The sequence below is a fragment of the Sphaeramia orbicularis genome, chromosome 6 (genome assembly GCF_902148855.1).
Source record: "Sphaeramia orbicularis chromosome 6, fSphaOr1.1, whole genome shotgun sequence".
NCBI classification, from domain to species: Eukaryota; Metazoa; Chordata; class Actinopteri; order Kurtiformes; family Apogonidae; genus Sphaeramia; species Sphaeramia orbicularis.
The window spans coordinates 46,530,843-46,544,530 of NC_043962.1; the positions used below are offsets into that span (position 1 = coordinate 46,530,843).

The following is a 13,688-nucleotide window of genomic DNA, read 5'->3' on the forward strand; positions in this document are numbered from 1 at the left end:
GCAGTACATCAGCAAATATGTTTTGTACAGTGGCAGTCGTGGTGGTTACATCGTTTGTGCCCATACTGTTTGGCTGTTGCTGTAAATCCTGATAAAGCAAAAGGAAGTCTGTATTCCTGTGACAAAGTGTAGGCCTCGCTGTCAGCAACAGACAGAACAGAAGTACTGATGGTTCAGTAAAAGCAAAGGAACAGTTTTTTTTACTTTATAAGGACAGTGAGCTGGACGGCTATGTCACATCCTGATCACTTAGTCATAAAGAGTATTAACCCTCTGAAAATACACAACACTGTTTCATTATTGCAAGTTGTTCTGGGATGGATTATGATAAAAGTAAGTAACAGTAATCTTTTTATCCCTGGATATGTTTTTTTTTTTTTGTCTATTTTGCCTTTTACTCACTCATTTTATACATTTTTTATGTTACTGATGTAGAAAACTCTTTTGGAAAGGTCTTGGTCTCGTTTTAACCTAGGAGTTTCCTTTTGAGATCAGTCAAAACCATAGATGAGCATTTCTGGTGTTTTTTTTCTGATTTATTTGTTTATGTCACTACTTATTTATATCAGTTAAAAAAAACTCTCTTTAGGTGTAAAACTTTTTGCCAATTCCTTATTATTTTCCTCAATAGCAACAGAAATCATCTCTAATACCTTATCAATCGGTAAATTTGCAAAACTCAGTTTCTGTAATGCCTTTGCTTTGGATCTAGTTTGGTCTTGATCTCAACTCGTTCCCATCCCCTTTAAGTCTTGATACACTGGGATTTTATTTAACGCTTGGTGGACATGACTACAACAGAAAAAAAAAAAAAAAAAAAAAACTAAAGAAAATCATAAAGAAAATAGTAAATGATGGTATATAGTGCAATTAGTAATAATGCAACAGAGATACTCCAAAGTTAACACACTTATATATACATATACACATTACCTTTATAGTGACTGATAAACCATTCAGATAGTCAAGGAAAGATTCCCAAAATTACATGGGGTTTTACTGTCTCAGCAACATTAATGACCCTTTATTTTGTTGTGTCTGGTTTAGAGCAAAGCAACTTCAATGTGATAAAAAAAAGGAAAAATGAAGAGCAGGGATTGCATAAAGGAAGGTATTGTTTTCCAAAGGAGCGCTGTTAGGTGCGAAGACAGACTTTTCTATACTTTTTTTAATCACTTTTCATCAAGGTAACTTTCTACTTAATTAATTTCTGATGTTATTATGACATGCCACACAAAGCAAAATAATAACAAGTGGTGCCAGGCACAACAAACCCCACCCCTCGCACATATTGTAGCTTATTTTGGCATCGATCCAGCTGATGTGATTGTGCCTATGCATGTGCTGTCAGCATATCAATTGCCTCTACATATGTGCCTAGTCTGAAGTAAATTGAAACAAAATTGATGTTTTTATAGATATTTGAAATTTTGCCCATTATAAGTAAATGGGAGAAGAAAAAATATTTTAAAAATTCATTAAAAATTTTAACTTTGACCTTCTTTTCCCAAAATCTAATGGGATGTATTCTGGATCACTGGCAATCTACAAACCAAATTTGGTATAAATGCAACCAAGAGTATTGCTACTACAGATGTTTTAAATTTTGCCCATTACACTGGTCTACAATTTTTTAGAAATGACTTGCTTCAGAGATTAAATGTGCTAAATGTTACGTATTTTAATAAGATTAATTGGAAAATAAATGACAAAAGTGCCGGTTTGCTGATGTTTTCAAGGTATATGATTAAGTGTTATTACACATATATATAGGTTTATGTACATTTATATAATAGTTTTATAAATCTTCCACTAAATAGAACCTGTAAAGTGAATGTATTCTAATGTGCAGATAGTGTTTTGAAGTAGATCTTGTAGCTCTGAGACAAATATTCCTTTTGAGTCAAACCCATTCGCTTGTTAATTCTTGAATTTCACATTTTGACCCAAGGCTGTATCTTGGAAAGTTTAGCCAACCAGCATTTTTGACTTGATTTTTCTTTATCAGTGACTCTCATGTGGTAAAATTTCCTTACTTTTATTCTGGAAGCATTTTCCTTGTAGACCAGTGTTATAAGTAAATGAAAAAAAAAAAAAGATTTTAAAAATTCAGAAAAATTTAAACTTTGGCTTACTCTTCCCAAAAGGTAATGAGATCTATTCTGGGTCACTGGTAATCTATGAACCAAATTTGGTATGAATTCAACCAATAGTCTTGCTGTTGGAGTGTTAACAAACAAGTAAACGAACAAACGAATGAACGAACAAACAAACAAACAAACAAACAAACAAACAAACAAACAAACAAACTGAACCTCTCCTTCAGGGGGCGGGGTAATAATGAAAAAAATGACCAATTGAGTGCTTTAAACATCTTTTCAGATTTAATATTTGCAGTACAGAAACAGTTCAGTCAACATTAGATTCACATTTCTACCAATACGATACGATACAATATACTTTATTACTGTACTATATTATACTGTAGAGCACAGGTGTCAAACATGCGGCCCAGGGGCCAAATCCGGCCCACCAAAGGGTCCGGTCCGGCCCCTGGGATGAATTTGTGAAATGCAAAAATTACACTGAAGATATTAATCATTTTAGTTCAGACCAGTTTTAGCAGACCAATTTCATCTCCAGTGGGTCGGATCAGTAAAATTCTATCTTAATAACCTATAAATACTCACAATTCCAAATTTTTCCCTTTGTAAATGTAAATATCTTCATGTCATTTTACTGTATTTACACTAAAACAAACTAACTTTTCACAAAAAACACAAATAACCTCAACAAATATGAACATTTTGAAATGTCTGAAGTGTAATTTTAACAATATTCTGCCTGTTATTAGTTGTTTTGTGTATTTGTAGATCCACTGTGATCTGTACGTTCTAATGTACATGTTTAAATGATAAACTGAGACAGAACATTGTTGAAATTGCACTTAGTTTCCTTAAGGAAGTTCTTTTTGTTCATGTTATTCACATTGTTTTAAAGGATAGTTGGTAAATGTAAACATTTTCTTTGCATAATTTTCCTTTTTTTTTGCTCTAAAACATTGAGGAAAGTTTAGAGTTGTCATTATTTATGTGTTATTATGTTATTATTGTACTGGTTCGGCCCACTTCAGATTAAATTGGGCTGAATGTGGCCCCCGGAAGAAAATGAGTTTGACACCGCTGCTGTAGAGAAACCCCTTTAGGATCAGTAGTGCTGCGTACATGCATTCATTACCGTGAGTAAGGCTTCGATTATTAAAAGCAACAATCAATAAGTAGAAACTGACAACCGGTAAATGAAAACTTACAAGCACGCAATGCAAGCCATTAGTAAATAACTTGCTATCACTAGTAGATGTAGTAGTGTAATGAATAGCATCATGAATTTAATATAAGTCCAAATGTGCTGAAGCGGTTGAACTGTCATTCTGTCCGTCTGCTGAAGCCCCCCTGTGAAGCAAGCTTGGGGACACTGTCATCTCCTGGCTGCTCTTACTCACTGGTGCCAGTGTTGGTGTAAATAACCAGAGCTATATTTAAGGTCCAGTCTGTCTTCTCCATACTGCAGCATTATTTATATCCTCCCCCTGTGCCTCAGTAAAACCCCCACCCCCCCATCCTCTCGGGAGCAGTGGAACCAACCAAGATGAGGTTGATTTCAATCTGCTTTACGCTGCTCTTTACGTTCCCCACTCCCTCTACTCAGTATATTTCCCACTAAAGCCTGAGAGCTCTGCCCGTAATGTTTCAGACTAATCCTCATGTCCTTTGTGTAATGGTTAGTGCTGCCGCTGAGGAGCTTTTTACATGGTTTTTGTCCAATGAAGCCGACGTAAGACAAATGAGCTTGACTGCAGGCTTTGGTTTTTATTGAATTAATGTAATTCTGTTAACAGGAGAACAGTCACTGGCTGATTGATTGTCTGCTGCTGCGGGAAAACATATTAAAGCCTTCGTTCTCATGCTCATTGAGAAGCTACAGTTATTCACTGAAACAAGTCTGCTCCCTTTGCTCTGTTTTATTACTGTGAAATTACTTTGCTGTAGCCAGTTTAGCAGTCATTTATGATGGGAATGACAGCAAAGGCATGACACGGACATAGTTTGTGTGGAAAAAATTGCATTTTAAGGGTTAAAATGTAAACCTGCATGCATTAACTCGCATATTAACCCTTTCATGCATGAATTATGAGAACATTAAGATCAAGATTTTTTTTTTCCAGAGTGGTTTTTATCCCTCTCTCGGCATGAAAAATACAAACAAACAAACTAACAAACAAAAAAACAATGCGATTGAATTTTTTTTATGAACCTATTTTTCATGGAGTCACAAAAATATCCGCTCAGCTGGACACCATGCGTTTAATTTTACAAGCAAAGAAACCTGTATTTATTGATATACTGTGTGAAAACTGAAATAAAAACATGTTTAATGCTGCTAATCTGATGTTTTCTCACATTTTAACATACTCTAATACTAGTTTTTAATCACTTCATGGAGGTAATATGCAAAAAAAAAGCAACTTTTTGTTTCAAAAAAGCAAAAAAATAATAATAATTGGCAATTTTTTTTACACTCAAACATGTTACTGCAGATCAGGTTTATCAAGAATGGCAAAGTTGCATTAATAGAATGAATTACAGTGTATGGGATGATGCACAAGTGTCCACTGTGTTGGTTGATATGTCCACTGTGGTGACCAGTATGCATGAAAGGGTTAAATCAGATATTCATATTACCTGTTGTAGGTCAGTGCGGTCTACTTGGTCAGTCCACCGGTGATGGAGGTTTGCTTTGGTGCTTTTACATCCGGTGTAGTGTGTCCTTCCACACATACATGCAACAAACCCACACAAGCCTTCAGCTTCTCCGGTAACTGGACCGCAGAGGTGGGGTGGAGGGCTGTGACAGAAATAAACACGTGATGACGCCCCTGCCACTGCTCAGCCCCACTACCACCACCGACTGCCATTCACACACATATACACACACACATACGTACAATTGTAGATTTTCTGCCTACACTTGCGTACCTTCGGGGTAATCAGGGACATGGCGGGGCTGCTGTGTGGGACCAAGAGGAAGAAACAAGGTAATCTGGCTTTAACTCTGGGTTTTGAGGAACCTGAGGGTGTAAATAGGGAAGCGAGAAGTGTCACCTTTATGCACTGTATGTGAATATCCAGTAATGTGCTGCGTTGGTTGTTGTAAGAGGTCAACAAGATGTGAGTATTAGCCACTTAGCCTGTTTTATGTTCCATATATAGACTGGAATTGTTTATTTCAGATGTAAATATATGTGATGGACCTTTGAATGGAGATTGGACTGTATGCTAAAGCAGTAATGATGTCAAACGAACATATGGACACGAGGGAGGGAGGAAGCAGCACAATTATGATAAAATGCAGCAAAGCAAATTACTGATCTGGAGTAAGATTTCGAGCAACAAGCGTTTATAAGGAGCCTAAATCAGATAAGAAATCACTTGGGAATGCTCCTCCCTGGTTAATACTAGATATCCTCTTTTTGCACATGCATTGAAGTTCAGATTCTATTATAAACAAACTCCCACTAACTTTCATTCATTGTGTATTCGATTAACCCTTTCATGCATGAATAATGAGAACCTTAGCCAAGATATTTTTCCTGAGTGTTTTTATTCCTCTTTAGGCAAGAAAAAAAAAATGTGATTGAGGTTTTTTTTTTGGTTTGTTTTTGTTTTTTTAGGGAGTTAAAAATATGTCCACTCAGCTGGACACCATGTATTTAATTTTTGAAGCAAAGAAACATGTATTTAACCCTTTCATACACAGTGGTCACTACAGTGGACCGTTCTTCTCCAGCTGTTCTCTTGTATATTCATGGGTTTTGTTATTTTAGTTCCATATCAGCCGACACAGTGGACACTTTTGCATCATCCTATACACTGTAATTCATACCATTACTGTAACTTTGCTGTTCTTGATAAAACTGATCTGCAGTGACATGTTTCAGTGTAAATCAACTGTTACTTGTAAGGAAAAAAAAGTTGTTGTTTTTTTTTTTTGCATATTATCTCCATGAAAAGAGTAATAATTAGCATTAGAATATGTTAAAATGTGAGATTAAAATGTGAGATGTCAGATTTTATTTCATTGTTTTAATATCAATTTCTGATATTGGGTTTTAAACACGTTTCTTTTACTTCAAAAATTAAATGCATGGACATTTTTGTAACTCCATGAAAAAAAACAACTTGATCACATTGTTTTTTTCATGCCTATGGAGGAATAAAAACACTCAAGAGAAAAATCTTAACTAAGGTTCTCATAATTAATGCATGAAAGGGTTAAAACACAATACCAGAAAGTGATATGGAAAACTATGCGGTAAAAACATTTTAATGCTGCTAATCAGATGTTTTCTCACGTTTTAACATACCATAATACTAATTATTATTCACTTCATGGAGAAAACGTCCAAAAAAAGACTTTTTGCTAAAAAAAAAAAACAAAAAAAAAACAACTTGTTAATTACAGTCTAATAACAACTAGCAATCGAATTAAACTCAAACATGTTAGTGCAGATCAGGTTTATTAAGACTAGCAAAGTTACATTAATGGTATGAATGTCAGTGTGTGAGATGATGCATAAGTGTCCACTGTGTTGGCTGATATGGAACTAAAACAACAAAACCCATGAATGAGTGACCACTGTGCATGAAAGGGTTAAAATAATCATTGTGGAAAATTAGTTTGAAGAGCAGCTGTTTTTCTCCAAGTGCACCTTCACTGTGGTCAATGAACTGATATGTTTGAGTGCATTGATTGTTCAGCTTGTTGAACTGAAATGCACAATGTTAAAAGCAACTGAGCCATTAGAGGAAGAAAGCGTCAAATCCTTGGAGTATCACACCAGAACTGAAAGCATCTCGGCAGAAATTGATTTTGTGTGAAGCCTGGCTCAATGCTCGCCCCAGTGTTTGATATTTGTGTGTGTTCTGTTGCCTCCAGTCGACTTTACTGTATGTACAATAGTTGAATTGAAAGATAGAATAGACTGGAGCTGTAAGTGAAGTGTTATTGGTGGACACTGCTGCCCCACAATCTAATCTGCTGAAGAAAGGAAAGAAGAGCCTCACAGTGCGGAAGGAACAGACGCTCTGGCAGTGACTCAAAGTCAGTGGAAAAACATACAAGGTGTTTTGGAAGTTTAGTTTGGGAAAAGTCACAAAATTCACCAGATGTGCTTTGCTTTGCAGATGCATACACTGTAAGCCCAGACTTTGTATTTACTAAAATGCTTTAATTACAATGTACTTAAATGATTTAAGTTTTATTACATTACTATAAAGTGTTAAGTATATTCTACTAATTTGTAGACATAGTTGAAAGTACGAAAAAGTTTAAGTTGAATGGAATTAAATCACTAAGTTTTAGTCATGACCACACCTTTTTATCTCCACATTGCATTGTGGGTATTGGGGATGTTGTTGAAAATGTGTTATTTTTATGTGCAGGGGTTCAGCAGGGTTGTGGTGTTAGTGTTAATTTGGACTTAATGTTTGTTTGGCCATGTTTATTGGCCTTTTTGTGTTTGTTACCTCCGTCAAGGAGGTTATGTTTTTGCCAGGGTTTGTATGTTTGTTTGTTTGTTTGTTTGTTTGTTTGTCTGTCTGTTTGTCTGTCCGTTAGTGTGCAACATAACTCAAAAAGTTATGGACAGATTTGAATGAAATTTTCAGGGTTTGTTGGAAATGGGATAAGGAAGAAATGATTAAATTTTGGTGGTGATCGGGGGGGGGGGGGGGGGGGGGGGGGGGGCACTGATCAGCCTTGGCGGAGGTCTGCGCTCTCCGAGTGCTTCTAGTTTTTATATTTTTTGTAGAGCTGCACCATGAGTGAAAGCCATAGGCCCAACAATGGCTTTCCTGTTCATCTATAAATATATTTTATCAATGTCTGACTTTATACTTCATCAAATTCAAAGCAATCTCTACACTGTAATGATGGGACTGTCAGTTCTTTGACAGGAATTGAACAATCAGGAACCGTCTGCTGAAAAGCGCTGTTCAAAAGGCTGGCTCTTTTATGCATTTTGTATTATTTTGAAACACCGATGTTTTAACACCTAAATAGGCTACATGTGATGACTGACATTACATTTTAAAGGTGTTAAATTGGCACGGCATTGAATATTATCTTATCGTAAAAAAGAATAGTTAGTTCAAATGTGTGGGCTAAATACATGACATGAGAGGTGACATTAGGCAAATGCTGGAATTTGACCAAAAACATCACGGTACATTATGTGGACTAGTCTGTAGCCTAAAAATGAAGAAGAAAATAAAATATTTTCTTATGAAATAACATTTTATTCTCCTCAAACAAGAACAATAAATGTGTGTAAACATACGGAAAAAAATTGCACAAAACACAACAGTGATTAATCAGTGCAGTTACTTAAATACCTGAACTGTAGTGCAATTGTCAGAACAAGAACAGTATGTTCCACAAGTACAGTCGGCTGCTGAGTTTTCTAATGATGGTGCAAATTATTCGTTGACCCAGACTTGAAAGATATATATTTTTTTGCAAATATTGCAAGTTGCATGCCCATCTTTTCTTTCTGAAAAGTGCATCCAAATACTCCTCCTTTTTCTTTGGCTCATGACTCACCGGTGGTCACTCACTCACTCTCAAACTTTCCTCCAGTTTCGACCAGTCTTCCAGCTCCGCCTCCTCCAGTATGCTCACCTCACGCTTCAAACTGTTGTTTTTTTTGCTAACTTCTTGCCATGAGACATGCACAGTGTGCAAGCACTCTTTTTTTCTGCTCGAACATTCTCCTCCTGCCCAATGCCTCCCCAGTGACGCTAAATTGACAGGCAATCGGACGCTCCCTCCTTAAAAAAAAAAAAAAATGAACGGCTCTTTACAAAGACTCGGTTCCCATCATTCATTTCAAAGAGCCATTCAAAAGATTCGATTCATTCGTGAACATCACATCACTGCCATACTGGCAAATTACACTGAGCTATCTTCCTTCTGAACTTTCATCCACACTACAATATATTAAGTTGAATAATTTCATAAAGCAATTTTATTGCAAAAGATTTACCTTAAATCAACTTGGAATTGAGTACAATGAACTGATGATATGAAGTCTAATGATTATACAAATCAAGTGACATTGCAACAAATTTTAAGGTAAATTAACTTGGCATTTAGTGTGTTGTACTTAAAATAGTAATTCAATTCAAATCAAGCATTAAAGTTTAATACACTCAAGTTTTCATTACTCATTACTTACATTTTTTAAGGCAACCGGTTTATTCAAATTTTTTGAGTAAACTCAACTTATCTGGTCTTACAGTGTACTTTTGTACATACCTCATACAAAATGGAACTTTACAATAGTCAGGGACTCCCCAAAATGTACAATATGACTTAGAAAAAAAATAATGTTTAGACTGATAAATCTGTGACGACTGTATATTTAGATGGTTGTTGTTGACTAATATCAGGAATCACAGGTAGAATTGTTGTCTTTGACAGAAAATATTAGCTCAAAAAATAAAACCCATCACACCCAGATTCACCCACATGTTTATTTAGTTTGATGTTCAGTGATCCAGATTGACCTATAAAGACCCAGTGCTACTTTCATGGCTGTTCTAAAAATATTTTTTCTCTATATTTAATTTTTCTTAAGTGATTTATCACCATTTATTATGGGATTATCCTTTGTATTTTGTGTTATTTTAGTGAACATCAGATATTTTCCTATATTTAATTCACTGATCATGTGGATGTTCATAAAAGCTCAGATTAAAATTGACGGCTATTATATCAAAAACAGAGAAAACTGAAGAAAAACTGACTTTTTCAGCAAAATATGTCATTTACGGAACATAAACTAAGTGTCTCCATCCACTGTCATTGATCCAGCTCCATGGGTTTTACTGGTGAATCAATGTTGTAGAACACAGGTGACAAACATGTGGCACAGGGACCAAATCCGGCCCGCTAAAGGGTTCAATCTGGCCCCTGGGATGAATTTGTGAAATGCAAAAATGACATTGAAGCTATTAACAATCAAAGATGTTAAAATCATTTTAGGTCATTTCAATCTAAAAATGATCAGACCAGTAAAATACTATCATAATAACCTATGAATTATGAAAACTGCAAATTTTTCTCTTTGTTTTAGTGTAAAAAAGTTACATTACACAAGAATGCTTACATTTACAGACTAGCATTTTACAAAAAGGTGAATATCTGAAATCTCTTAAGAGAAGTACGTGGAATTTTAATAATATTCTCCCTGTTGTTAACTGTTTTGTGTATTTGTAGATCCACTGTGATCTCTAAGTTGTGATTCACTTGTATGAATAATAAACTAAGGCATAATATTATTAACATTGCATTTATTTTTCTTAAGAATTTACAGGTTGTTCATGTTTGTTCATGTGATGTTTAAGTACAATTCATAGTTGTAAACATTTTCATTATGGAATTTTACTTTTTTCACTCAAAAGATATTATCCTATTATTTATATTATTTTACTGGTCCGGCCCACTTTATATTGTATTAGGCTGTATGTGACCCCTGAACTAAAATGACTTTGACACCCCTGTTGTAGAGGATGACGGTGTTTCCATGTTCACTACGGAGCCTCTGAACGTCCAAATGGGTCATATCTGATCACCATGAAAAGACGACAAACTGCATTTTACACAAATTGTTTACATGGATTGAAAGGATTAATGGATCAACAGATATTAAACCTTTTTACTTTAGTAGATGGGTTTGGTCGTTCTGTGGCTGTTTGGGTCTTTAAGGGTTAATGTGTTTTCTTGTATTTAGAGGTTCAGTTCAACAGTGATCTAGCTCCTAAGAATGTAAAAAAAACAGGTAATTAACAATAGTGTCCATTTTTTCAACTTTTTGACATTAAAAATGATCATTATTAGCCTTTAAAAATGCATTTTCAATAGACTTCTAATCTACTATATTTTATAGCAGTGAATATTATTTATAATGTCTGTAACTATCATTATATCGTCTGTAATTGCAATGTCTAATTGTAAATGTATCAAAATCAGAGGATATAATGTCTTAAAGCATAAAAGCAGGGGTGTCGAACTCATTTTTGTTCAGGGGCCACATTCAGCTAAATTTGATTTGAAGTGGGCCGAACTAGTAAAATAATAACATAATAATATAAAAATAATGTCAACTCCAAACTTTTCTCTATGTTTTAGAGCGAAAAAAAAAATCATCTACTGATCTAAAATGTTTAATAACTGTTGACCCACTAAATCTATCAATCCAGGTAAATAATTGGCGTAAAATACAGTTTGTCATCTTTGCATGGTCATCACATATGACTCATTTGGACGTTCAGAGGCTCCGTAGTTACTGTGGAAACACCGTCATCATCTACAACAGGGGTGTCAAACTCATTTTAGTTCAGGGGCCACATTCAGCTAAATTTGATCTGAAATGGGCCAAACCACTAAAATAATAACATAATAATATAGAAATAATGTCAACTCCAAACTTTCCTCTATGTTCTACAGTGAGAAAAGTAAAATTACATTATGAAAAGGTTTACATCTACAAAGTATCCTTTCAAAAGATGTGAATAACCTGAACAAACTGAAAAAAATAAGTGTCATTTTAACAATATTCTGCCTCAGTTTATCATTTACACATGTACATTAAAACTTACAGATCACATTGGATCTACAAACACACAAAACATTTAGTAACAGGCAGAATCTTGTTAAAATTGTATTTACTTCTCTTAAGACATTTTAGGTTGTTCATATTTGTTCACGTTATTCACATTTTTTGCAAAATTATATTTTGTTTTAGTGTAAATAGATGAAAATATTTACATTTACAAAGAGAAACATTTGGAGTTGTCCTTATTTACAGGGTGGGGAAGCAAAATTTACAATGAACATTTAGTTGTTTTTTCTCAGCAGGCACTACGTCAATTGTTTTGAAACCAAACATATATTGATGTCATAATCATACCTAACACTATTATCCATACCTTTTCAGAAACTTTTGCCCATATGAGTAATCAGGAAAGCAAACGTCAAAGAGTGTGTGATTTGCTGAATGCACTCGTCACACCAAAGGAGATTTCAAAAATAGTTGGAATGTCCATAAAGACTGTTTATAATGGAAAGAAGAGAATGACTATGAGCAAAACTATTACGAGAAAGTCTGGAAGATACTATTAAAGAAGAATGGGAGAAGTTGTCACCCGAATATTTGAGGAGCACTTGCGCAAGTTTCAGGAAGCGTGTGAAGGCAGTTATTGAGAAAGGAGGACACATAGAATAAAAACATTTTCTATTATGTCAATTTTCTTGTGGCAAATAAATTCTCATGACTTTCAATAAACTAATTGGTCATACACTGTCTTTCAATCCCTGCCTCAAAATACTGTAAATTTTGCTTCCCCACCCTGTATATGTTATTATGATAGTATTTTACTGGTTCTGCCCACTTGAGACTGAATTAGTCTGAATGTGGAACCTGAAGTAAAAGGATTGTTAATATCAGTGTAATTTTGGTATTTCACAAATTCATTCCAAGGGCCGGACTGGACCCTTTGGCGGGCCGGTTTTTACCCCCAGACCGCATGTTTGACACCTGTGCATAAAAGTATCTCTACATTAAAAAAAAAAAAACTGTATAAAGTTTTGTTTAAGGAATGTTTTTTCATGAAAATATATGAAAATATTTGTGCTTTTTCTTCTTTACCTTTCCTTGTAGGATTATGATATAGGATACAGGTAATAAGTATTTGATCATAGAGGAAAAAATCTGTATAAACTCTATTTTCTGTCTGACAATTGCTGAACACAGCTAATGCTAAAAAGTGCAAGTGGAATGGCATTTAGGGAAAAACAGAGTCTTACAACTTGGCTGAACTTGACGTTTACCCACAGTTACTCTGCGGTCGATCTGAGGAACTTTCACTTTCTTCCTCCTCTTCTTTTCTTAGTGTCTCACGCCCTTTCTCACGCTGCCTCTGAAGTCAATTAAACACATAAATAATTCACTTCATCCTTTTTCCACCCAGGACATTCAATTATGTTTGTTGATTTTCTTGCAAATGTCTTTAACGGTTGTATGGTTTTTGTGTGTGTGTGTTGTTGTTGTGTCACTAGTGAGCGATCTTCATGAGGAGGGGAGGAATGCCATCAATGCTCCCATGCTGCCTTCAGGGACAGACATCCACCCAGAAGACACAATGCTGGGTATCTATATTTATTTTTTATTGCAACTCCATCTCCTCTAATAGTTTATAAAACATTTGTGTTGATGCAGGTTACAGCGATATTTAGCACTGCATGTATGTTTCCAAGCTGTTTAAGTTCTAGGGAATTTTTTTTTTTTTTTTTTTTGCCTCTGAGGTGTTTGAGGTCATGGTGGGGGGTGTGAACACGAGAAACGGTGACTAATGGGAACTTTAGTGTGATACTAGAGGAGCAGGAAATGAAAGTAGGTGGAGACATCCTCTGTTTTCGGTCCCGTGTGAATCACAGTGTGACAGAAACACTTTATATGTCTGTTTGTGTATCCAAAGACAGAGATAAATACTGCATGTGGTAGATGGAAAAGAAGAAGGGAATGTCTCTGAACCTGATGTAATCATAATTGTCAAAATTTCTCTCTC

At 35.1% G+C, this 13,688-nt stretch overlaps 1 protein-coding gene across 3 annotated transcripts in view; it reads left to right on the plus strand.

The window, feature by feature from the left end:
- The window catches only part of parvb (parvin, beta), a 41,648-nt gene that overhangs the window by 9,072 nt on the left and 18,888 nt on the right, over positions 1–13,688 (plus strand). Inside the window, exons 1-2 of one of the 3 annotated variants that reach the window (XM_030137189.1) lie at positions 217–333; positions 13,180–13,269. In XM_030137189.1, coding sequence (XP_029993049.1) covers positions 318–333; positions 13,180–13,269 — 106 coding nt within the window. In that variant the 5' untranslated portion in view covers positions 217–317. Of the gene's footprint in view, positions 1–216; positions 334–4,993; positions 5,096–13,179; positions 13,270–13,688 lie in introns of those variants that run through there. The other 2 variants (XM_030137188.1, XM_030137187.1) reach the window with 2 other exon arrangements.